Genomic DNA, 25,693 nt, shown 5'->3' with positions numbered 1-25,693 from the left:
ATCCCTTTGCGTTCAAAATGAGACCATCGCTTATAGTGCTTGTCCTGATTAGGATCTCAGGTGGTACACTTACTAACCACAACTCCACTGCCCAAAAATGAGACAAGCCAATTCAAAGTTGCCACACATTTAATGTTTCCAGTTTCTTACTGTGTGTACAGAGTTAAATCGTTTCTCATAATCATAGTTCCAAAAACAACAAATAAAAATCATGGTTTGAGAGGAACACAAATTATCAATCAAATGACAAAAACAAAAAATTACATTCTGAAAATGTCATTTTTAAAACAATTTTTTTTTGAAGTTGCTAAAATTGATCATGCGTTGGATCAATTTTTCTCCAAAGTTGAGACTGATTAACGCAAATGAAAGTTAACCAAAAAAAAAAAGGTTTGGGTGGTCATTTTTCAGCTTTAGGAAAACACTCTATAGCTACTCATCTACACTACTCACAAAAACTGACGGCTTTTGGCTATAATTTCAGGTAACAGAAATTTACTATAACCTTTACATGTGAACTTAATTTGGTCTTCTATAAGCTGAAATATTTCAGCACTTTTTCCACAACTTCAGAACTCAGATGTCCACTTTCTGTGATGCTCCCAGTCCGCCAGTATCTTTGTTGCAACTTCCTGATGACTCTTGACAGGCTATCCACTGTGGTCACTTCCCTTTGAGAACATCCGTTTGCACCATTGATTAATTGGTCACATGAAATCAAAAATATCAATTGAACTCAAAACCATTTATGGCTCAACCACATGTGAATTTTAAACAGCTCCTTTTCTGCAAAACGGCAAGTTGAGCAAAAAGTTCTGAAACATTAAACTTAGTCTGGAGAAAGTCAAATCCGTTTACCTATAAAAAGCTTCGATTAAATTTTAAGTTTATCGACCATATCAATGCCACTTTGATGAGGACAAATACTTGAAGGCACCCGAAATATCGTGAACAAAAACAAAATCCCTCCCCCTCTCTGACAAGGGTGGGAGCCGCAGAGTTTGTGGTTCCTTGCCGAAAAGATTGCCTGGTGCTCAGCGAAATCGGGGCGAGGCAGGATGTGCACGCGCGCTCAAGCTCAGGCGAAGTATGCGTAGAGAAAAATGTTGACGCCGACCAGCAGGAGAGCGTTTGCGCAGCAGAACCTCGACCAGAAGGCGCTCTCGCGGACGCTCGGAACTCGGGGAGTCTCCTGAAAGCGGCGAATTGCTGCGATGCACAGTCGGAGGCCGTGACCGCAAGTCATCTGACGTGCTGGCTCAGAGTCTGCAAGCGCGCACACACACAAACACACGCGCGCTAGAGGAAGTTGCTCAATTACTGTGTCATCATTTGTGTGAATGTCTGTGATGGATCCTTTCCTTCCAGGGTACAGTGGAAGCATTTAACGGTGTACAATTAGTATTTATGGGAAGGGTACTAGTGTTGTTAAAGAGGGGAAAAATATGCCGATAATGACAGAACAATTTAAGGAAGCGTGGAGCTTCACTGGCAAAATCGTTCAAACGTACAGAGGTACCTCTACTTACGAACGTCTCTTCATACAAAATGTTCAACTTACGAAACGCCTCAATGGGAAAATATTGCCTCTTGAAATACATTTCAAGATACGAAAGGTAAAAATACAGTATGATCTGCTAGTCGCAGCTCCGAGTTTCCTGAACGCAACATAGTTATAGTTGCTCTGCCATTGGCTATTACCGAGCAACATCCTGGCATCCCATTGGCTAAGAGGGACTTATATTGTATATGTCTGCGTGTGTAGATAAATAGATACGTTTGTGTCTGTGCAGCATCCTCATCATGTTTTAGCATTAATCATGCAAATACGTTTGGACACAGTTGCAAACACTTTCGGATGTTTTGGCAAACTTCTTCGAACAAGGTTGCAAGTCAAAACTGTTTACTTCACATCGGCACCTTCATGCTTCCGTAAAAATTAAACTTATCGCAATGAAAAAATTGCACAGTACGGCAAGAATTAGCGCCCACCTTGAGAACTACAGTGACCAACAGAGGACATTTTCTGTAGAGGGATCTCTATGGGAGACTCCTCGGTCAGAGTCCACCAGGTCAGGTTCCTCAACTGCAGATCAAAGCGGGGAAAGACTTAATAATGTAAACATTTATTCATCCATTTCCTGGTCATGCATGTGCGTGTGAAGTGGGCCATGTCGAAGCAATAGCGAAGTGAAATATGTATACAGACAATAGCTTTTTGTGTCGTCTGTCATCAGTGCGTGATGGTTGTGGACCCCCCGCCGCACCCCAAAAAAAGCAGGGAAGCAGGAAAAGGAGAGTGAATCAAACATAACACAAAGTCCTAAAAAAAATAGAGCTTAATAGAACAACAAAACACTCCACTGTGACAAACAAAACAAGGTAACAGGCTGGAAACAAACATAAAAAAATAATACCATGACGGAACTAAATACAAGGAAACTGATGAGACAACAAGGAACACCTGGACAGGACACAAAGGGTGGAAGGAGCTGATTGATTGGTTGACACGAGGGCCCCGGGTGGCACACCTGAAAACAAAACCCAACGAGGAAAACAAAAGCACAGGAGGAAACAAAATGACGAAACAAAACCAAATGTCATCTTAACAAAAACAGAATCATGACATTCCAAATTCAAATCTCAATGAGTCAGGATTGCATTGTACACAGTGGCTTTTTTTTTTGTTGCATTGCTGTAAGTGTGACCTACTTTTTCTAAGCCAGGGATAGGCAACTCTGGTCCTACAAAGTCGCCATCCTGCTTGTTTTCGATGAGTTTTTCTTTTGAATCAGTTGTGTTGGAAGTTGGAAGAAACTTAGAAAACAAGCAGAATTGCGGCTCTCTACGTCCGGAGTTTCCTACCCCCGTTCTTGACAGAATCAGCATCTTCTCTATATGTGTAAATACATGACAGAGCTGAAATTTGAATTATTCATCTATATTTTCAGAGCAAAATATGCCACTTACTACTTAAGCAGGTATAGTTATCACCTTTGAGTTTGAGTAGTATTGTAACAACAAATAGTCAAGTCAAATTTTCCCAAAATGTTTTTTTTTTTAAATCAAAAGATTTTTTTTTTAAAATTTGATTTTGTAATGTTTGAATAAAATACAAGAATTCAATCTAATCAGCAAAGGACTGATGTGGTGTTTTTTATGTTTTGAAAATTTAAGCTGAAAAGGGCAAAAAATTAATTTGTCAAAATATACATAAGCCATTCTTTAAGAGGCTGGTGCTATTTCATTATCATCATTACCAAGGGACTCAATACCGAGAAATCTTGGGGAACCAAGAATCACTGCTAAATTGGTTGCTCACCACTTAAAAAAACGCCCTAGAGTGTTGGAAAAGTCACTAAATACTTAAGTGACTCCATAAATATGCTAGCTCCGCCCCCGGTGGTCATGGTAACAAGAGTCGTGCTCAGCATTCATATGACACGGAACCGACCGCCACAAAAGTGTGACTGAAACCAGAATGTAACAATTGGATGTTAGGTGTGCTGTCTTTTTTTGGGGGGGGGGGGGGGGGTGATTTTGACAGCATAATGGCAAAAAAAGGTTTTGAGTTATTCATCTGAAAACTGCTTTAACCCTTTCATGCACCCTGTAACCTGATAACATGATAAACTGTCCACTGTAGTAACCGCTGTCCCTGAAAGGGTTAAATCGTGAAAATGTGCATTTTCAAGCCACTCTTAATACGAATTGAAGCGGGGACTATGCACCGTCAGCGTGGCGCAAAGTAACACCGCACACGAGTCCGAATCGTAATATTACCACATACCCAGACGCCCACACAACACAAGAGGCATCGTGGCTGAAATTATAGACCACTAAAAAACATATGGGGGAGGGCCAACATGTCATCATGTTATTTTAGGGTCCGATTTCTATAGCTTGTTGCTTGAGGGCAAAGACTGAGAGCAAAACCGGAGATTACCATTTAAATTGCGTTGCAGCTCTCAAGCCTGGCCGACAGCTTTTTGGCTCGTGACCGAAAGAATGTATTTGCTGTGGCCAAGGGAATTGGGAGCCGCTCTGGGCTGTTTCATGAATAAAAATGCTTGTGAATACCAACTTGTTTTTGCTTTGGCTAACACGGTAGAAGCAAATGTACTGTAAGATACAGACCGAGGACTTTTTGCTAAAGCACATGATAAAAGATACTTTTGTATACTCGTACAGGCTCCTTAATTCAGTGGTTGCAGCTGTTTAGTACAGAGTTGTTTTGAAACGGTCGTATTCAGTATCGCATTTAAAACCTTTGACATGTGTTAGAAGAAAGCCGCGTCAGCTTGAAGGAAGAGTCATTCAGTGATTCATGATCACATGCTGAACAGAGTCAAGTCAGCAGATCGCAGGCATTCATGAGGTGACAAAAGCTGAAGAGTTGCGTGTGTCACCGTCGGCCGCGCAACAAAAGTGCTACTGTGCTGAGAAGCAGTCTGCAGACATCATTGTTGATCTTTGGATTTAGTTATCAACGGATCCACGACACAACATCCAACCATACAACCGAGTTGCTCACACCAAAGGTCTTCCGACTTCTCAGTGCGCGTCCGTATGTACCTGCTCGCGGCCCGGCGGCGGTGTCAACAGCGACACCACAATGACCACCACGGCGGTGAGCCCGCAGAGCAAGATGGCAAAGTGGAGGTAGTGGACGCGGCGCAGAACCGCAGGAGCCAAATCCACCATGCCGCACCTGGCAGGGGGGAAGGCAAACTCCAGCACCATCCTGCACACCCCCACCACCAAACCCACCATAAGGCCCCAGAATGCACCCTGACAAGACAAAAACAGACAGATTCAGGCTCCGTTGCTTTGTTCATCTTCATGTGTGGTAATTGCAAGTCCAAATCTTTCTCATCAATAACATATTGTACGAGCCCCCACTAGTTGAAACACAGCATTCTGATTAATATTACGTGTGTGGAATATGAGTTAGGCAACAAAATCCACCTGTTTTTCGCCTTCTCGGGGGAGGTGGGCGACCATTTTGCAACTTGTTGTTGACTATAAATGACATCACGGTTGCTCAGGGCTCAGGTAACGACCAATCATATGTGAATTGAAAAGTGTTCATTTTTGGAGCCGAGATACGGCGTTAAAAATTACAAATGGCTTGACCGCAGAGGTTCAATTGCAAAAATGAGATACGTGCCGTGAAGTTTGGAGCATGCAGATGTACAATGACATTTCAAAAAGTGGACAATGTGCGAGGAGCAGTAGTGGGTCACTCTGAGGGTGTGTGTGTGTGTGTGTGTGTTTTTCCACACGCCGCTCTTACTTTCTCACCCTGCAACTCCTGTATGTGTTGTTCTACTTCTCACCTACGTTTTCACACGTGCAGTGACAACATGAACAAGTCACTTGCCTTTCTTAAGCTTGCAAAGAATGCCATCAGTGTGGTTTGAATCAGATACACTGCCCAAAAAAAATTACAAGTCAAAGAAGATCACCTGTTTGGCTGAAGGAAAGAAAAACACGTTTTCACTTTTTAAACTGAACGCCAAATGTTGTAAGGTGAGTAAGTAAAATCAAATACATACCGCTCACGAGCTGTCCACTCAGACAAAAACATGAGTCGCGCCCTTACAACCTCAAGAGAGCTGATGCAAAAGCTGAGCATAATCAAATCAAGGCAGTAAACTTAGAAAATCTAATTTTAATGTAAGAATATTCATCTCTGTCCATACATTTCAAGATATATTGTATGTGTGTATCCTTGTTGCATGTGTTTCAGTAATGTACTTTGTTTCAACTGCCATTCTTTTTTTTTTTGAGTACTCGATGATTTAAGTGACGGTGTCACATTTCCATTCATACATTACACAAACAACTGGCAGGTCTTATTGACTCTTCAGTGTGCTGCAGAGCATGTGACACTGCTTATTTTCCTCACGTCTGACCTTTGACCGCCAGTAGCTAAAGCCACCCTCACCTCCCACAAAAAAAAAAAAAAAAAGGTCTGTTTCTTGCAAAAGAGTTATGGGCTTAGCTCGAAAGTGAATGCTTATAAGCATTCTTTGACTTTTTTTTCCCTACTTTCCTTTGTGTGTGCTCTTTTGTGACAGAGAGGAACAGACGAACATGGGGAGTCGAAGAGAAAAGAGGAAATCAGTCTGTCAGCAAAAAAAAAAAAAAGACACACCCTCAAGTCGCTTTACAAAAACATCAAGTGACTCTCGAGGCCAAGTCGGGACGGGTCTTTACTAGCGTTTATAGTATACTTCTCCATGTGTACGATGACTCTTTTATCTTTTCGGTCCCATGCACCCTATGCTCTTTTTTTATTATTTTTAAAATTTAATCTCACGGCAATAAAATTCCTCTTGCACGCCGACTCTGTTATCAGACGTACACAGTCACTTTCATTTGTTTGCACGGGAGACTGCGTTAAATTAGCCCTTGACAATTCCGACACCAGGAATGAAAACAATATGCTCGAGGTTCCAGGAATGTTGGCGCTTGGCTGTATCCCATATGAGGCTAATAAAAGTGCAGGAAGGGAACACTCCAGAAAGCTCGGCAAAGAAGTCCGGTTTAGATAGGGGATGAAGTTCGTAATCAACTTTGATATGATTGCCATTTAAGAGCACGTTACACAATTGTGTGTGTTCCTTGGTGCTTGACACCTACAGTGGTAAGTTCCAGCAAATTGTTTGCTATTATTCTTTATTTTGTGTCTCTAAAATTGTCATAAGCTTTTAAAATCATTGGCCACAATATGCGCAATTGCCTAAATTAAAAAAAAAAAAAGCACCTTCTAGACGCCCATCCCGTCTGCCTTAACAATTCACATATTCTTTGCAGGCAACCGATGCAAAAATGTGACAAAACTATCAACATTATCCAGATCTGTGCAAAGATTTAAAGGGTTGTTCCTTGCTTGATAATCTGGTTTGGCGTAAGCTTTATAAGAATCAACATTGAGTCATGTTAAGTAATGCACAACAAATAAAAATGGTTGTCAGCAACCCCCACAAACTAATTGTACCCTCTGACATCTAGTGAAAGTGAATTTAAATGTCCTGCCTGGCACTGCATGTCGCAGGCATAGATAGATGACCAAGGATTCAATATTTGTAGTAAATAAATATTTCTTGGGTCCAATTAAGTGAAATGGAATAATTTGCTACAGGCCATGGCACGGTGGATGGGAATCACAAAGTCAAGGGCAAAACCGTTCCTGTCACCTGCTCGTTGGTTCTCTTCCAGAAGACAGCCAGGGTGAAGACAGCCGTGACGGGCGGCGCCAGGTAGCTGGTCACCGACTGAATGTAAACATACAGCTGGCCACTGTTGGCGGACTGCAAAATGGGGATCCACACCACGCTCACCACCACTAAGATCACCGTCACGATCCTGAGCCAAAAACACAGTCGTGTGATTAAAATATATCCATCCATCCATCCATTTTCCGAACCACTTTATCATCACAAGGGTCGCAGGGGGTGCTGGAGCCTATCCCAGCTGTCTTTGGGCAGTTAAGCGGGGGACACCCTGAACTGGTTGCCAGCCAATCGCAGGGCGCACATAAGCGAACAACCATCCATTTCAGCTGTCATGCATGCCTACAATGAATACTTAACATTCACGCATTTGTCTTTCAAATTTAACAGTCTTTACCTGGTCTTTTTTTTTTCTTCCCCATTTTGGACACTTGGGAGTTCCAAATTGTTTCATACCTGCCGACCAGAAGCAACTCTCTCTCAGAGGCTCGGGGCCGGTGCTTCTTCCAGATGTCCATGGTAAACAGTGTGGAGCTGCTGTTGAAGATGGAGGTCAGTGATGACATCAGAGCGGCCATCATCACGGATATCATGAGCCCACGCAGGCCTGTCCCAAACACACGCGAACGAGTTGAAACTTTAAAATAAACGCACAAAGCCGAATGCTCCCTCTGCAGTTGGACGTGTTCTCACCGCTTGGCATGAGCTCAATGACGAGTTTGGGGAAGGCGAGGTTGGAGCATCCCACCTCAGCTCCACACACCCGCACACACTCTTCGGGGTCCACGCATCCCACCGTGTCTGAAACATGAGGTGGTCGACCATCCAGAGGTCAGTTACACACAAAGAAATGGACACGGTAACCAAATATTCTTCTCATTCACAATTCATGTGCTTTTGCTCTCATTTCTTCTCTGGGGTGGGGGGAGGGGGTTCTCAAAATGTCAGTAGACGGTCCATAACAGGAACATAAGGCAGTTTTATTTATATAGTGCATTTCATCCAGAAGGTCACTCAATGTGCTTCACATAATTCAAAGTACAACATTTAAAAGCATTTTCAAATGCAAGCGTAAAAGACATTAAGAGGCAAAGTCAAAGAAAAAAGAAGGAAAATAAAAGTGCTGTGGATTACTAAAATGACTAAAAGAACATACATTTTGTTTCGGAGAACATGACTTTATAAATGTTTTTGAAATACTGTACCTCATTCATAACTATAGTAAAAAGATCATAGTTTTTAACCTTGATTTAGAAATATTAAAAGTCGCTCCGATAAAGTGTCGCTGCCATTATATTCAATCCGCAACTGTTTTGTGTCTGAGCACACAGATGAGTTGTGACATTTGGTAACACAAGCACTTTTTATTTCCTGTTTTCATGATTTGTGGGTTAGTCTGTTTCTGTGAAACTGCAGGTCGAGTGGAGCACGGCTCCAGGAAGACCCAAAGCCGAAGACAAGTTGTCTTTGTACATAGAATGACACAACATTCTCATGTGTTTACCTGAAAATATTGCATGGATCTCACTGAAAAAATTTGAGTCATTTGCAAGTGAGTGTTTATGAAGGTGTGGCAATCAAATTTAGCATTGTCTATCTATGTAACACGTCATAGTAATTGTTAACTCTAAAACCTAATTACAACTAACTGAATTTAAAATTAAAAAAAAGTTGAAGCAAAGCAAAAACTGTCGTGAAAAATGCAAAAATTAAATAACCGAGGCACCAGTTTACCCAAATGAGCATAAATGGAGAATGGATAGAAGGCTAATCTGCTAAAGGCAGACACTGGAAATTATTGAATGTTCAAAGCAAGTAACCCTGAACATGGCATTTGATCCAGTATTTTATTATGACTACTACTATGCGATGTAAACTCTGTTGGCTTTTCACTGACAACATACTGTGAGCATTACAGTATGTTACATCATCACCCTCCGGTCAGATAAGCTGTGCTTTACCCTAATAGGTCATTGCCTCAATACCACCACATGTAACACTTGTTCCTTGGAAGCTTTTTTATTTGTATTTTTTTTAACAGTCATATTTGTTCTAGATTAGCCACTCCGTTTTGTACAAGGCCCAAACTTGACGGCTGCAGAAAAAGTTTATATCCCCCCCCCACTTCTCAGAAAGAGGGTGGAGTTTGTGCTCCATGGACAACCGGACACTCCGCCCCTCTGTCCCCCGGTATCCAAGCTTCCGTTGCCGGATTCCAGATTCTCACGTACCGGCACCTCCATGCTCTCTCACCACGGACGTCGAAGAACTTTTTGTACATTGGCGCAAACTGGATTAACATTTTGCTTTCTTTGCAGATGAAGTTTTGTAAGTGCCACGTAGACAGTCAAAATTCCTCGACTTTTTTTTTTTCCTTGTCTTTCGTGGAGTTCAACCGTTTCAGTCTTTAAGCCGTTCGGGAGCCGTCACCCTCGGCTGGGCCCCCGGAGCAAACAAAAAGTATCTCGTCAGACTGAGTCACTCGATTTCTTTCAACTCTTGAATGCGAAGGTGGGGATTGATTAATGATTTTTTTTTTTTCGTGTTCCGCTCTAACTTGACTCACTGGCTGACAGCAAATACAGTCATCCGCCAGACAGCTGCCCGCCTCCCGTCCTGCCTCCCCCATGTTCGCCGGTCCCCGGTGAACTGTGCTGCCGGTCTCGTGTCGACCCCCCTTCGGCAGGTGTAAAGGCGTGGCTGTGGGCGGGGGAACCTTTGTTCTTCCAACACCTTGAGTTTGTTTGAGAGAAAGTAGACATTTGTGTTTGTATAAGTCCCTTTTTCTTGGACTTTGAATTTCCCTCAAATGAGAAGTTCCACTCTGGAGGAATACTGGTCATGCTTATCTCTTCCCGGTGTAGTGAACGACAGAACCGTAATGAAAGCAGGGTAGATTGTGAAATTTCTACGAACCGCCGAGTGGGAACGAGTGTTACTTTCTAAAGTATTTCTTAACGAGTGGATTCATCGTCATGGCTTTGTCTCAAATCCAATGTCTGGACGACCACCACGTCAACTGGCGTGTTTGCGAGAGCAAGCCGGAGTTCTTCTACAGTGAGAACCAGCGGCTAGCCCTGGAGAAGCTCATCACCCAGGGACGGGGTGCTTTCACGGACTACCTCCGCGAGAACGAAGTCCGGGACTTCCTCTCCGAAACCGAGCTGGAACGGATCGCCCACACAGCCGAGCTTTACCGGCCCGGGCAAGAGCACCACCAGAAACCGGAGACCCCCGGGGGCCACACTGGGAACACGACCCCGGGGTCCGGGGAAGATGGAGCTTTGGACGGCCAGGTGTCCCTCCAATACTGGCCCGACAGGTCCGAGGCCTCGGTGGCGGAGCTGGACCTCGGTTGGCCCGAAGCCATCTCGTATCGTGGGGTGACGCGCGTGACCGTTTACACGCAGCCCCCCACTGACGGTCAAGCGCACATCAAGGAGGTCGTGCGCAAGAGCATCGCTTCAGCCCAAAAGGTAGCCATGAATTCACCAATGGTGGGAAAGTAACTTTTGTACAGTTTGACATCTACACTTTCAGTATTAATTGTCTAACAATATTTAACTTCTACTCTCGACTAGGACTACAACTAATTATTATTTCAATAATTTATACTGATTAGTAACACCCCCCAAAGAGATGCGGTGTGCTTCCACACCACTGCAAAGTAGAAACACCATCGTGAACGCTTGCTTTGTGAAAGCGCATTAGACCATGCGAGTGGATTTACATTGTGGCTGATGAGTATATCCAAGAATGGTGCTACACTGGGAATAGGGGGGCTATATCCCTGTCAGAAATCTGGATAGCCCCTGTTAAATCCCAGCATTTTACCTGATAATCCAATATTCATTTATAAATAGTTTTTTATGCCCACCTATGTATTGTCATTTAGCCCCGGGACAGAAAAAAAATCCTATTGCCGTAACTAAGTGTATGTACTGAGTTAGCAATTTAAATTTCCACTTCATCTCCAAACAGACTATTTTTGGTGTTGGGAGGAATTTGCAGGCCTTGTCAGGCATTCAGGATTAAGCCCCGCACCAACTTGTTGTGAGATGTCGCAAAAAATTCAACAACTCATTTTAATTGCTTTTCACATCCTGACTTGTATGGTTAAATTGTTTCCGTCCACTTATTGGATTGTTAAACCTCTGATAGGAATTACGTAAGGCATTATATATCGCTGAGGTTTGGCTACCTCAGTACTTTTCTCCATTATCAGTGTTGGGTATAAATTTTTAAAACGTGAGCAATCCCACATGGTGAGGGGGAAAAAAAATCACCAGGTGTGTCTTACTGCATTTAGAGATGATTAACCGCCCACCACATACGTCATGTTGTCTCCAGCATGTGTCATAGTACCATTAAAGACCTGTGAAGGGCAGCACTGTGCCGTAAATCACGGAAGAAGAAGTCAAAGAAAGTAAGGTCGCCAATTTCCTAATTGGCTATTGTTTAGTTTTACGTCACAATTCCGAAGTTCGTTCAATGTGGAGCACACGCGAACTGATCATTTTCCGAGCAACTAGACGAAAAAAAAATCGCCCCACATCCCACACCACAGGATCACTTTAGACATTAGAGAATTTGACTTTTGCAGAGTTTCATCTCAAGGGATTAAGAAATCACAAAACATGGCCCGACTGATGGAATGTGTTTACCCCAATTTGATCTTCCGCCGTCATTTAAAAAACTGGCTTTGGGATGAGGAAATTGCTGGTGCTCAGGCTTTAAATATGGCACCAACGTTTGAAAGTTAAAAATCACAGAGAGTATTTTCCAAAGCAATTGTACAAACAATTCACGTTTTTAATCGTTTTTCACATCCGATTGGCATTTTCAACTAGTGTCCATTTTCTTACTGGGTTGTCAAACCGCTAATGGGCGTCAAGAGGTTTTACAGATGAGATTAGACATCCTCAGCATTTTTCTAGTCTCAGTGCGGAGCGCCGCAGCCGAGTCTTGGCTTAAGTAACTAGGTCATCGTGCCTTTGTCATATACCGAGCAGGATTGATGATCTGAAGGTGTTCTCGCACACGTGTCGCTTTGGCACATGCACTCACGTGCCAGAGCATTCACAAAACAATCCTGACTCGTGTGTTTGTTGAGTGTGCTTATTAAAAGTAACAAAAAAACAAAAGCAACATGACTTGAAATTACATGATAGAGGCCTTGAAAGGGAATGCCACCTTACTAGGTCAGCGTTGGGGCTCGGAATAACACAGGAAGCTTGTTCTTCTAATTAAGGGGAGTTTTTAACCACTGGAATGCTGACTTCAGTGCACAAAGTAGAAACTGAGCTTCTCAAAAGCGCTGTTTATTTATCCATGTATGCACTTACAGTATTACCAACTCTTATCTCTGTATATTTCAAAATGTTTATTTTTGTTTGCCGTTTTTTTTTGTTTGTTTTTTTTAACTCGGTGGCAGCGTACGCCAACCCTTCCCTGCCATTTCTGAAGTAACTGATATTACAATTTATGAATGTTTTTAGATGTACACAAGAATCTTTTCATTGATCTGAAATAACGTCTTGAAGCGGCTTTCACAGTCTGTAGAACGAAAGTGGATTTAAGGGGCGGTCTCGCACATTTAAAATAATAAAGGCGACACAGATTTTCCTATTTACCAAGTCAACTTCAGCAATGTTTCATGGCAAAATTAATTTTTAGTTCCAGTGAGAAGACATTCTGTAACAAGGGGGGGAATTTCAAAGGATTTGCACCCAATCTTAAACTGCATTTTAAAAAAAAGTCACTATTGTAATGGCCCGTCCACTGAGATATGTTAGAAAATGCTTGTAGAATACTCCGTATACGTCTCTGTAATTAATATTCGGTCCAACGTGTGTGTCTGTGCGCAGGTGATAGCCGTGGTGATGGACGCCTTCACCGACGTGGACATATTTCGAGACCTGCTGGATGCCGCCTACAGACGGAAAGTTCCTGTCTACATAATTATCGACATGGCGGCAGTACCCTCTTTTCTTTCCATGTGTGGTCGAGCTGATATGCATCGCGGACACCTAAAGGTACACCCGCACGCTTATCGACACACACAGGATGTTTTGACACGTGTGGATAGATGTTGTTTTGATAACCTGAGAGAAGAGCTTTTGGAACAGATGGCTCCTTTTGATAACTCTATTTTACAGTCGGCCGGTCGATTTATTGAAACATTCAAGTTTATATGTCTGGACAATTTTTTAAAAATCTATTTTTATGACGCAGCACTAGCGATGCACTGCTTACACGATCAATATGGCTATTGAAAGACTTGGGATGTCATGATATCCAAAAGTCACAATACAATATTTATCACAATATTGTGGGGAGGTTAGCGATGTAAAAAGAAGCTCACAATACTGTATAAACACTTATTATATTGTAAAAACTAAGCTCGTGGAGATGATGCAATAAATTTTAAAAAAGCATAATACTGTATTGTGTTTTTGTACATGATAGCAGCAGTGAAAAAAATAATAGGCTTGGCCGGTCATTTTATTTGTCATGTGTTCCTATTGGCTTAGCAGAGCAAAGTGCCGCGGTCTATGTAGTTCACAATGCTGTGCTTGGCTGAAGCCGGCAAATAGTCATGTGTTTTTTCAAAACATGGGCTGCTTTGTATGTCTTAATATGACAGCGACGATATCATGGCAATTTTAATATTGCGATATCACCGTTATCATGACATCCTGACAGAATGGAGCTAGTTTACAAAAGCACAGCCGGCGTTGCCAAATTAGCAGTGTTGCAGCTATATTTAGGGACTGTTACTGGAAGTTAATTTCTGTGTGTGTGTGTGTGGGGGGGGGCGGGGGGACCTACTGGAAAAAAGACTTTTGTTTGGTTTCGGGGGAAATAAAGAAAAGGATGACAGGGGAAAAAACCCCAAAGGGCAAATCTCATTTTGAGTAGTGTTGTTTGTTTTTGTTTCTATAACCAAAGAGGCTGGGGTGGTGGAGAGTGCAATTAAAATCTGAATTTGGGTGAACAAAAAATGTATTTTATTTTGGGGGCCGTATCGCCCACCTAGTACGATTTAATTTGGAAATGTTGAAAAGCACCAGATGCTGTCGACCAAACCGACACATGTTCTCACTTGAAGGCCGTGATGAGGTCAACAAGCAGCAGCTCGTCAGTCGCTATAGGCTACATCTCTTCGTGATTCATTGCCGCTCCAAGTGAAACTGGTTGGGCCAGTAACAGAAAACACCTAAATGGAGCTTTTGCAAATATGGCGGACTGCAGACAATACTTTCTAAGCCCACACTGGAAACATTACTTTCCTTCTCTCTTTCAACCTTGCCGTCTTATCTGTCATTTTCACCCTTTATAACAATTTTTGCCCCCTGTGAGATTTCATCCACAATATTGACCCATGAGGTAACGTAGCGGCTCGCGCCACACCCTTTGATCACAGGGCAGAAGACAAACACAACGGGGTGTGTCACACATGCACACAGATAACCTGTAGCATCTGTAAACACAACACAGGTGTCAATGAAGAGTCCGCCTAGCTTAGGCCACACACGCAAAAAGAAGAAAAAAGTTTCAAAATCTTTTGTCTCCTCAGTAGATCATCTCTCACGTGAACTATTTTTGTGTGCGTGTGTTTAGAATCTTCGCGTGCGCTGCTGTGGAGGCGTGGAGTTCTTCACACGCTCAGCACAGAAGGTTCGCGGGTCCCTGAGCCAGAGGTTCCTCCTGGTAGATGGAGACAGAGCCATCTCCGGTTCATACAGGTGAGCTTGACGTAGGACTATATTGGGGAAAAAAGTAAAGGAATGTGTTTCCTAATCAATATATCAATCAATCAGCTCCTCTTTTTTTTTTGGGTCATTCCAGCTTCACGTGGGCCTCGTCCCGCTTGGACCGCAACCTCATCACGGTGATCACAGGACAGGCAATGGAGACATTTGACTTTCAGTTTCGGGAACTCTTCCTCTTGTCACGGAGTGTGTCTCTCAGCAAGGTTCCCATGGTCGACGAACCCATTCCCGACCCGCTCCCTCAGGCCGCCCCTGTTGTCGTGCCAGCTAGCGTTGCTAAGAAGCTCATCAACCCCAAGTATGCATTGGTTGCTATAGGAACACACACAAGTCCCACTTCTTCAGACCAGAACTCCAGCAACAAGAACTCTCAGGTCCCAGCTGGGTTAAAAATTCGTAAGGGGCGTCTTAAGGATGTTTCCGAGGAGCCACAGATCCATCCGGCGTTGGTCAATATGGAGAAAGCCTACCTGATACCATACCTCCCTACCTGGCCGGAACCGGACCCACCGAGTGACGTGATAGGTTTTATCAACATCAGGGATGAGAAACGAGCCAATCAGGTTCACTTGCAGAGGTCCGAGCGCTTTGCGGTCAGTCAGGCCATTCGGTTCAGCTCATCTCTGACCTTGCCAAGTCCTACCCAGGAGTCCGGTAAGGACACGAAAGATGACGCGCAACCTGCAACTGGCAATACATCGGCTCCTAAAGGTCCGCAGCAGGAAGTCGCAACTCCATATAAAGACACTGCTGATGTAGCAGATTCCAGAGCGCCCCCGCAGCAGCAGCCCGACTCACTTCACACGCAGGAGACACAACAAACTCCCTCTGCGGCGCCTCAGCCGTCGGACACCTCTGGAGGAACTCCAGAGACGCCAGCTGTAGCCCCTCCTGTCCCCAAACGGCGAACATTACACCTGGTCATAGATCCAACCCCCTCGGACCAGCCCATCGAAACGCAGGTCACCCTGGTTAAAATCGACAACATGGAAATGACCTCCAACAATAACAACATCCCGGCTGGCCTTGGCCACGTCAACTCCAAGGAGGAGGGCGGCGACTCCGGCAGCAATGACAACGGCAGCCAGGACAGCACCAAGGTCATGTGCGACCGAGCAGGCGCCGACGTCCCGTCCAGCGCTTCCACGGCGTCCGAGGAAGAGTTCTTCGACTGCTCCCAGCAGCAGCCCGCCGACCCCTTGGCCGACAGGGTCAGCACAGGGTCTGGCCGCGGCCACCGGCTTATGGACGGCGTCAACATGATGGCCCGCCTCTCTCAGAGCATGCTGGACCTTCGGGACCCCCCGAGCCAGAAGGAGGACAGCGCCGCCCTCATCCGCCAGTCGCAGCAGCTGCGCAGGCGGGGCCATGGCTCACCGCACAGGCGCTTAGGACAGGTGAGACAGGGCCGCTTCACGAAAACTCTTTTTCCCAATTTGAAACAGTTTGTGAGATCATGCTTTCGGCACATTACCTCAAGGATCAATCATTTTCGTCCACCTTATGCACCCTACTGTTGAAGTTTGCCCCCCCCCCTTTTTTTTTTTAAACTGTTTTATACAAGTGAGCGGCTGTGCAGTGCAACTATTTGTGGGGGTAGGGGTAGGGGGTAGTAAAAATCTGTAGGTGCTATACCCCCCATTGAATGTGGACTTAATTTTGTTTTTTATCCTTTAAAAATATTCAAAAAGTGCTGATAATCAAACAATATGCTGGGGAAAATTGGTGAAGGGAAAAAAACATTCAGAAGCAAATCCTCGGGTGCCGAACCGTACATATGCCGGGTCCACTGTAAACAACCCACTCTCCCCCCACGAAGACATCTACAGTAGATAGTGTGTCATTATTGTTATTATGTACCATAATGGTACTTAAGTCATTTTGTAAACAGGATGCTTTAACTCATTGAAAGGAGTGCAAAATTGTCCCAAAACAGTTGGTTAAGACAGAATAGGGATGCAGTTCAGGGAGAACGTAAAGGAGTTCTGTCGATGATTTACATTGTGTTACAGTGAACAACAGTCCACTTCAGTTATGTTCAATCAAATGCCTGCCATACTGTTTGTCAAGAATGAATCCATCTTTTGAATACTCAAAACAGCACTTGTAAAGCCCGGCATTATGATATCCATCTGTCCTAACCTGGGTAGAGAGCACGGCTGATCATGCCTGGGAGAATGATGAAGATGAAGGGCAGCATCTTGAGATAGGCAGCCAGGATGGACGCTCCCTTCACATGGCTCATGTTTTTTGCAGAGAGGGATCGTTGGACGATCACCTGCAAATGCCAAGAAAAGTGAACATGTCACCCACCCATTCATTTTCTAGACTGATTATACAGTTTAACCCTTTCATGCACCCTGTAACTTGATAACATGATAAGCTGCCCACTGTAGTAACTGCTGTCCCTGAAAGGGTTAAACGTGAAAAAAAAAAAATTCCCTCATCGGAATAGGTTCAATCAGATCTGTGAAACAGAAATCTTAACTATTTGTGCAATGTTATGAAAATGTAAAAACAATTGACAATTATGACGCTAATGGATTAATAGATGATTGAATTTTTCATTTTAAAGAAATCCCCAGGTTTCATTTTTTTGTGGAATGAACAATGCCTGTCATATTCCTACTGATTAGAGTGAAGCATCGGAATAAGATTTAACTGACCAATGCAAATATAGTCCCAAGAAATAGTGAGCATCACTTGAAAGAGCTAAAAATGATAAATGTGAAGTGTGAAAACATTGTGGGAGCGAGTAAGAGTCCAGGAGGTGCTCCTGTTGAGAAGTATGCATGTGAAGTGTGAAAACATTGTGGGAGCGAGTAATAGTCCAGGAGGTACTCCTGGTGAGAAGTATGCACTGGATGATGGCTGTTGCTAAGGTTTTTTTTTTTTTAACACGTCTTTTTGCAGTTGTTCCAATTATCGAGATCGCCCGGTCGCGATGGGAGGCTGAGAGGCACAAAAGTCGTCATCGCCAAACCAGGGAGCTTCCACCGCCCGCAGCGAGCCACCGGCCCGGTGATCGGTGGACATCGTTACTGGCATGGACACACGCTACAGCCGGACGCCGCCCTCACGCGGGCCGAGACACGATCCAGCCGCTCACCGCGCCGCCACAGCCCGGGCGACAGAAAGGGGGCCAACACTTCCTCGCCTTTGCCAGCCGCCAACCCGAGTGGGGGAATCGCACCTCTGTCTAAGCTGAACAATTTTAGACATTCGAAGGTACGAGGTGGAGCCTTGCAGAAGAAAGTGTCTCAGAACAACAACAGGGCCTCCAGGTAGAAATGATTGCCAGTCCAGATACTCCAAGAATGCTTGTTGATGGTGACATCTTTTCAAAATGGGTGATGCTTACTGTCGTGTTGGAATCTTGTCTAAACTTTCAGGTTCAGACCACATGAAAAGGAATGTGGATTTACATATCGTGAATGAGGAATTGAATGTAAATAAATTACATTGCCATCGAGGTGAACTGTAAATGTATGCACGCATACATTTGACTGGCTATTACTAAACAATGCAGTCTCACAAATGACCATTTTACTCGAGCCTCTTGACAAAGACTCATTCAGATTTTTGCACTGCAAATCTTGGACTTACAAAACTCAACGATGTAATGCTTCTGGCGCGAGCCAAGTCTACAAACTGGTTGGACACTGATGTTGGGGGGGGGGGGGGAGGTCTAGTTGGACACTGATGTTGGGGGGGGGGGGAGGTCTAGTTGGACACTGATGTTGGGGGGGGGGGGGGGGTCTAGGCTTGTTGTTGACAACCTTTGCCTTGCTGAATTGTACAGATGTGCGTGGTGTTTATAAACATGATGTGGGACCAAAAGTGAATGCTACCAATAAAAGATTGGATTTGGGATGAAATATTTGACTTTTGCCTTTTAGACATGAACTAGAAAGGTATTTCATGTAAAGCTAAGATCTCAAGCAAGGCAGAAAAAAATCCTTACTTAGCTAACTGATTTCATTGGTGATGTAGATGTTGTTTATTAAAGTGCATTTAGAAGGGCTTACTGCCAGACACGAGATTTTTTTTCGCCACGGGTCAATCTGCTGTTTGATGAGTTACTACCCAACATGGCCTAAAAGCAAGCGGGACATAACGTCAAAACGAATGTGTACCAAAATGTAATGGATTATTCCTTGACCACGTCCACAGTTTTTGTTGTTAAGTTCCGTGGTTTTTGCAAAACAATACTTGACTGATTTGTCGACTTGAGAGATGATTGTATTTTACAAAGTTTTTGCAAACTGCGAAAAACAAGCTTTCTTTCATCCCCGTTTCCTTCTGCCGGATCTGGTGGGTCACTGCCCTCCCTTGAACCCAATGTAAGTGGACTATCATTTTTAAAAAGAGGAACAATCCACACTGTAGCCATATTTGTACCGGTAAACGTGGCACCCAACACAAAGTTTGGCATAACGTTTCCATAATCTTGATCACCAAACAATACTTGAACTAATTGAGCATTCATTTGACAGCCAAGGCCAAACAAGCTCCATCCACTGGATTTGTTGGTTCGCGAGTTAACCCTAAAACATTCAGAGGTCCTGACGGTGGGGGGAAAAAAATTCTTCATCTTAGCCTTTTATCAAAATGGAAATTCAGACTCAGAATAGCTGTACTTATACCACAAGGTGCAACGAAATGGAACAGACAAAACCTGTCCAAGAGATGGAGAATAATAATGACCACCAGGGAGATACAGAACGGGAGTCCACCGTATCACTTTTTACAGCACAACATTTTTGCATATGAAAAGAAAAACATAAGTAAGCGGAGGGGGACAACCCTAGACTAGGCTCCCGCAAGGTGAGCTCAGTGTGGAAATTCCATGGGTTCATGTTTCAATACAATGGATGCATGTATGTAGATCTACCTGATCGGTGCACCAGTACCAAGTGGCCAGGATGGTGAGCCCGAGCGTCATGCCAGGCCAGGGCAAGTCTCCCGTGACAGCGTCTCGGAACAGATGCATGGCGTCTTGTCGAGGCAGGTGGCAGGTACTGTTGGGTATGATCTTGCTCGGCACCGCCATGCTGTACACTTTCTCCAGGTTACTGTAGCCGCCGATCTTGTTGAAAGCTGAGAACGACGACCACGCTTTGAGAACGCAAGTATTACTGCATTGCCGGATGGAAATGAATTCACATACCCATAATGGTGAGAATAATTGCCCCTACAATCATCACCAGTGTTTGTAGAGTGTCGGTGTAGATGACAGCCGCAAGACCACCTGTGAGAAAGTCAGTGTGAGGCTTCATTGCCGCCATATTGGTCAGGGCAACACTGCTGAACAAACAAAGCTGAACCTAGCGAGCTGGATGTTATCTTGAGTATAACCTTATTTTATTTTGGTACTTTAATTGTAGATCATTGTTTATGTTGTTAGGTAGGGGTTAGCTGATATTTTTTCTAGCAAGCTAACTGTTGTGCCATGTGTGTGTCAATATTAAAGCCAATGTGCTACTGACAAGCTAAGTGACTGGATGCCCATGAGCGATATACAGTAACTACTATTTGGGCAAGAGGGAGGAGCAAAGAGAGGATTTATGTTTTTGTATTTGTCACATAACTCCATATAAATACATATTTGTATTAAAAAAGTACCAATGTCCATTTTCATATATTTAGTAATCACTATACGAGGGTGGTTTACTCCAGAAAAAATACATACTCTAATGTGTAGGTTGACATTGTACTGGAAGAAAATGGGCTGTCTTGTCAGAAATTCGTAGGATCACAATCTATCTTTTTTTAAAAATCCAATCCAAGCCTCTTTTGCAGTGGCTGAATATTCAACTAACCTTGATAAGATTTGATGGTTCAGTGAGAGACCTTTCCAAAAAGCATTACAAATTGCGTTAAAATGAACAAAACGGCGAGATGGTCTGGAGCTCAGCACCACTGAGCCTCTGATCTTAGAATTGTGGTTGTTGTTGTGCCAAATTATCAAAACACATATTGACGATAACACAAAACAAAAGGCATTTTACCTTTCACTTTTTGTAGTTAAGTACATACTGTATTTCAGAATCTGTACTTTTTCACTTTTACTTAGTTCAGGGGTTGAATCAGTATATCTACTTTTACGATTTTTTTTTTGTTCTATGCTTCTACTCAAGTACTGTTTGTAATGACTTTTGCCACCACTTTATCTAATGAAGTGTCACATCACACTTTCATTATACCCAAGTATAATTTACAGTCGTCTGTAAAAAGCATCCATCTTTACTTAAGTGTGTTGACAAGCCAGTCTTGCCTGGAGCAACTTGGCTCCGGTTAGAGCAAAGTACCTAATGACCATCAGTCAATGTAGCGTCTGTGTGTGTCTGTGAATCTAATGTAGTCCTGTTTGCGTACCGGCGATAGTGTAGAGCGCCGTGACCACCAGCATGAGAACGGTGGACAAGTAGAGGTTCCATCCCAGACACACTTGCACGAACAGGGCTCCCGAGTAGAGGTCAGTCTGGTGCAGGGAATGAACAAGCGTCAATGTTTGTGTTTTGCCAACTGGGTCATCGGGTGTCTTTGTGTTCGTCATACTGATATCTTTGTGAAGACCGACAGAAGCAGTGAGAGGACAGCCAGGTAGGTTCGAATCCTCTCGCCTCCGAAACGCCGGCCCAGGTACTCGGGCATTGTCACAATCTTAACAAAGACACTTGTTTTGGTCAACTGTGTGTGACATTCTGATCAAGAGAAATGTGTTGTTCGCACTTCCCTATGTTCTGAAAATAATTATGACCCATTAGAGAAGAGTAAGATGTCATTTGTGATGCCGGAAGATGGGTGAGTTGTGCGGTAAAGTTGTGTGACACCCAGCTGGGGAATTTTCAAGGCGGGGAATGCTTGCAAGGACAGTGCCCCTTTTGGCATGCCAAAATTCCTGCTGAACCAGCCGTGACAAGCAGAAACTGCAGTGCAAGTGTGTGTGTGTGTGTGTGTGTGTGCGTGTGTGTGTGTGCGTGTGCGTGTGCGTGTGTGTGTGTTTTGCAGGCGAACCCCTGAGGAGATGTAGACAGGAACAAACACCCAGGCCAGAGCCAGCAACACATAAGTGGCCTGAAAGAAAGGGTGAGGCAGAGCGGAGAGGTTCCATCAGATGAGTGCCAACACTAGGAGGACAATCTCGAGTGGTCAAACATCGAGACATCCTACCGAAAGACTCTTTCCGCAGGTTTAGACGAGAAGTAAACCGCATCTAGACTAGATGTATGTTTAAAAAAAAAATAAATAAAACTTGCCTTTCCTCATTTTAAGAAGTAGGAGGAGACCAGCAGAAGAGAAACAGAGAATGCTGCATCCTTTACTCAGACATTGGCGGTGACGTGAAGAATTTATCGTCATTTGAGAGCTAGAGTTACATCAAGGCCATTTTGAGGTATATTTGAGGCTGAGCAGGGAGCAGTGTCTTCTTCAACATGTCACTGTATATCAACTCTCATGTGTTCCAAAGCTTAGGTCACTGTGCTTATTAAGGTTTCCTCAAATGCCCTCAGGCCAAAATAACAGCCTGTATATCCTTTATTTATACAAATAAGATATGATATACTGTATGTAAACACAAACAAAGCCTAAATATCAGTTACAGTATTGTCAACTTTGGTGTGCTGCTTCTGTTGTGCAATTCTTGGCCTCCAGGGGCAGTGTGGTGCAAACATGCAATGAAGACATATGATTAAAAGACACAAAGAATATTGTCAAGCCGTCCAAATGATCTAATATAATAAATTTTGTCTGGAGTAAAAAGAATGTAGTTAATGACTGTGTATTGTTACATGATCTTTCTGTAACATTTGCTGTGTCATTTCTGTTTTATAATTTTTTTATTGAAAGATTTCCTGAATACTGCGACATAGATGGTAAATTGTTTGTGATTCAGTGGTTGCTTAGCATTTGAAGGTACAAGAAATTATGGAAGTCACAGTCACAGGAAGTTACAAAAATTTTTTAAAAAATACAAATAATCTAAATGTATTGTAAATTTGATTTATATTACTCCTGAAATGTGTCGACTTGTGTGAATTAGATTGTTTTGTTTAAGAGCACAAATTATTTTTCCAGTCACCTATGTGTGTTTTAAAGATCAAAATTCTGGGTTGTGTTTTTTTTTAAATATCAACAGCTTTGGTGGGCGCATGGATGAGCGTGTCCACTCACATTCCATTCAAAGCCTGCGACAGCGATGCCCCCAGCAGCTCCCGTCCCGGCCAGACCGATAAACAGACCCGAGCCCTCTGAACTGGCAAACAGGGAAGCCCCAATCTGGGAAATTTGACATTTGAACCATGAATGATTGTAGTTCATTACAAGACACTTTTATAATGAAATAAGAGATTAGAATTAAATACCGAGTCATAAAAATTGGTTCACCTGTCATTATAATGAGAAGAGACCTGCAGGCTCTTTCTGTTTCAGTGACCATTATCATGATATTTAAAAAAAAAATCTCAGAGCCGTGGAGTATAACTCGAACCACTGAGACTTGTAGTTAATGACAGGAGTTTAAAAAAAAAAAAAAGAAAAAACATTTGTGGAATACTGTTTTAAAATTTCTTGTGCACTATATTTCTAAAAATGCTTTTTGTAATGTACAACTGTCCCTTTCTCCCTATAACATTTTTTTTTTTACTTTGAGGACTCACATGGTTTTACTGTCTCACAGGAAGGCATGCACCATCCATTTTGATTTAAATGGCCAAATATGCTATCCTCTCTCTAAACGTTGCTACGTCAGCATCACATCACACCAACACAGCAGCAAAAAGAAAGAAGTGTCTCTAACACACTTGCTGTGGTTCACTATGAAATCTTTAAAGCAGAGCGGTACATTTAAAAACATAATTTTATATATTTTATGTTGTCTTGAGAGGGAAGAAATTTCATCTGTGCTGCATGTGATGCATACAGCACATTTGACAATAAAGTTGTATCCAGTCCAATCCAATCCAATAATAACATTACAGCAACCTTAGTGCACGCGATGCAATGGAGAACTCACCGGCCACCAAGCCATGTCTCGTCCTGCCAGGAAGTAGCCACTCAACGTGTTTCTGCTCACCCTACATGATGACTGACGACACACAGACAGTCATAGACAAGTAACTGGGTATAAAATTGAACATACACCTAAATGCATCTGTGCGACTTACCCAGATCCCCACAGCCAGGTTGAGAAGGAAGTAGGTTACTATGACGATGATGTCAGAGAAGCTGAAGGATTGAGACAGCGCGTAAAACTTGGTGGTGGAATTGGACATCCTTGCGCACTTGGAGAATATCTCTTCATGTATTTATCCGCACATGTATTTTTTTTCAACCTCTCAACCTCAACCAATCTCTATCCTCATTTAAAATCTCACACCCTTTTTTTGTGAGTCCCAAAAGAAGGCATCACAGTCGCACACATTCACCCCACTCCTTCTTTCCCGAGCCGTCTACATCAAAGTTAGGCAGAAATTGGAGGTGTGTGAGCATGTGTGTGTGTGTTCGTGTATAGTGCATGTGTAAAGAGGACTGCCCCCCCCACATGAAACATCACCTTAATGTTGTGCACACCTACACACTCCCACACACACACACACACACACAGGCTTTGCTAGGGGACAGTGGAGTGTATGTGTGGGTGAGCTGTGGAGTGCAGCAGATGCCCATGTGGACCGTAGCTGACACACACACACACACACACACGCGGATACACACACACTGATAGTCAATCATTGGCTGTGTGACAAGTGTATAATCATTAGTGTCTAAATACACAAACATGTGCTGTTAATTGTCAAGAGTTTGTGCGTGTGTGTGTGTGTGTGTGCGTGTGTGTGTGTGTCTTTCTGTCTGTCTGTCAGTTTTTTTTTTAAGTGATGATTTTAGAGATACAAGAATTCCTCCCAACGCTAGCGAGCGATATACATATATATTAGGGGTGTAACAATATGTGTATTTGTTTCGAATCATGCAAGACAGTCTTGGTGCGCACTGTATCAAACAATACACTTTTTTCCTCCTTACGTCTTACGTCTAACCATGAATTCAAATCCAAATGGTTTTCAACAAGGTGTGCATCATAGGGAACATTCATGCAAGAGAGTTTGACTTTACATCCACATCTATGCTTCCTGGTGTGAATTTAACTTAGCCTCTCACACACACAAAAACCTCTGGCCGGCCTGTTTTTTTCCGAACCGAAGAGCAGATGGCGGTGACGGGGCGCCCTGAAGCCACACACATCATCATCATTAATCTCATTTACACACACATGTATGCACGTCTCGGCACATGTCGCTGAAAGTGTAGAAAGTGATGATGAGATGATAGGTTCACCCGACAGGACAAAGTTTAATCTGAGAAAATGTTGGGTGTAACATTGGTATTGTTTTTAACCACAACTTTATTGATTACCTGGTAACACATTTCTTGGTGGGTAATATCCTCAACCCAATGGGTATGAAGAAACATTGACTTGGCCCCTTTTGGACCCAGCGCTGGTCGAACTATTTTATCCATTTTGGGTTACTATTCACCCAGCATTTTTTAAGAGTGACTCTGAAAACTCCTGATTCTTTCCCTGTCATATGTGGGGTCATTCACATTTAAAGAATGGGTTCAATAGTACCCTGCTTGAGTTGCTTGCTATCTTGCCATTTGTGAAGGTTTGCA

General features: G+C 43.3%; 2 protein-coding genes across 2 annotated transcripts; one reads left to right on the top strand and one right to left on the bottom strand.

Moving 5' to 3' along the window:
• Window positions 1-111: 111 nt before the first annotated feature.
• Window positions 112-24,483, bottom strand: slc5a10 (solute carrier family 5 member 10). The gene is made up of 15 exons (XM_086119730.1): window positions 24,187-24,483; window positions 24,036-24,107; window positions 23,195-23,299; window positions 22,037-22,096; window positions 21,578-21,682; window positions 21,395-21,500; window positions 20,187-20,267; window positions 19,911-20,116; window positions 17,159-17,294; window positions 7,935-8,042; window positions 7,698-7,848; window positions 7,206-7,374; window positions 4,576-4,791; window positions 1,993-2,086; window positions 112-1,266 (listed from the first exon to the last, which is right to left on the bottom strand). Exons 1-15 carry the CDS (start codon window positions 24,292-24,294, stop codon window positions 1,079-1,081), a joined length of 1,905 nt encoding a protein of 634 aa, XP_085975856.1. The 5' UTR covers window positions 24,295-24,483; the 3' UTR covers window positions 112-1,078.
• sack1gb (scaffolding CK1 anchoring protein Gb) lies at window positions 9,380-18,683 on the top strand. Its single transcript, XM_086119729.1, has 5 exons — window positions 9,380-10,717; window positions 13,109-13,276; window positions 14,865-14,989; window positions 15,093-16,413; window positions 17,930-18,683. The coding sequence occupies exons 1-5, from the start codon at window positions 10,217-10,219 to the stop codon at window positions 18,302-18,304; spliced, it is 2,490 nt and encodes an 829-aa protein (XP_085975855.1). The 5' UTR covers window positions 9,380-10,216; the 3' UTR covers window positions 18,305-18,683.
• Window positions 24,484-25,693: the final 1,210 nt, after the last annotated feature.

Source organism: Hippocampus guttulatus, chromosome 9, assembly GCF_054856545.1.
Source record: "Hippocampus guttulatus isolate MCC_2025c chromosome 9, RoL_Hgut_1.0, whole genome shotgun sequence".
Lineage (NCBI taxonomy): Eukaryota > Metazoa > Chordata > Actinopteri > Syngnathiformes > Syngnathidae > Hippocampus > Hippocampus guttulatus.
This window is presented reverse-complemented; position numbering and strand designations above follow the sequence as displayed.

What these genes read in the sequence shown, in the direction of transcription:
- sack1gb (XM_086119729.1), top strand. Translation starts at nt 10,217, where the DNA reads ATGGCTTTGTCTCAAATCCAATGTCTGGACGACCACCACGTCAACTGG. An exon ending in TGCATCGCGGACACCTAAAG is followed by an intron (nt 13,277 to 14,864) that starts GTACACCCGCAC and finishes GCGTGTGTTTAG; the next exon opens with AATCTTCGCGTGCGCTGCTG. An exon ending in CGCACAGGCGCTTAGGACAG is followed by an intron (nt 16,414 to 17,929) that starts GTGAGACAGGGC and finishes GTCTTTTTGCAG; the next exon opens with TTGTTCCAATTATCGAGATC.
- slc5a10 (XM_086119730.1), bottom strand. Translation starts at nt 24,294, where the DNA reads ATGTCCAATTCCACCACCAAGTTTTACGCGCTGTCTCAATCCTTCAGC. An exon ending in GAGACATGGCTTGGTGGCCG is followed by an intron (nt 23,300 to 24,035) that starts GTGAGTTCTCCA and finishes CAAATTTCCCAG; the next exon opens with ATTGGGGCTTCCCTGTTTGC. An exon ending in GGCGCTCTACACTATCGCCG is followed by an intron (nt 20,268 to 21,394) that starts GTACGCAAACAG and finishes ACTTTCTCACAG; the next exon opens with GTGGTCTTGCGGCTGTCATC.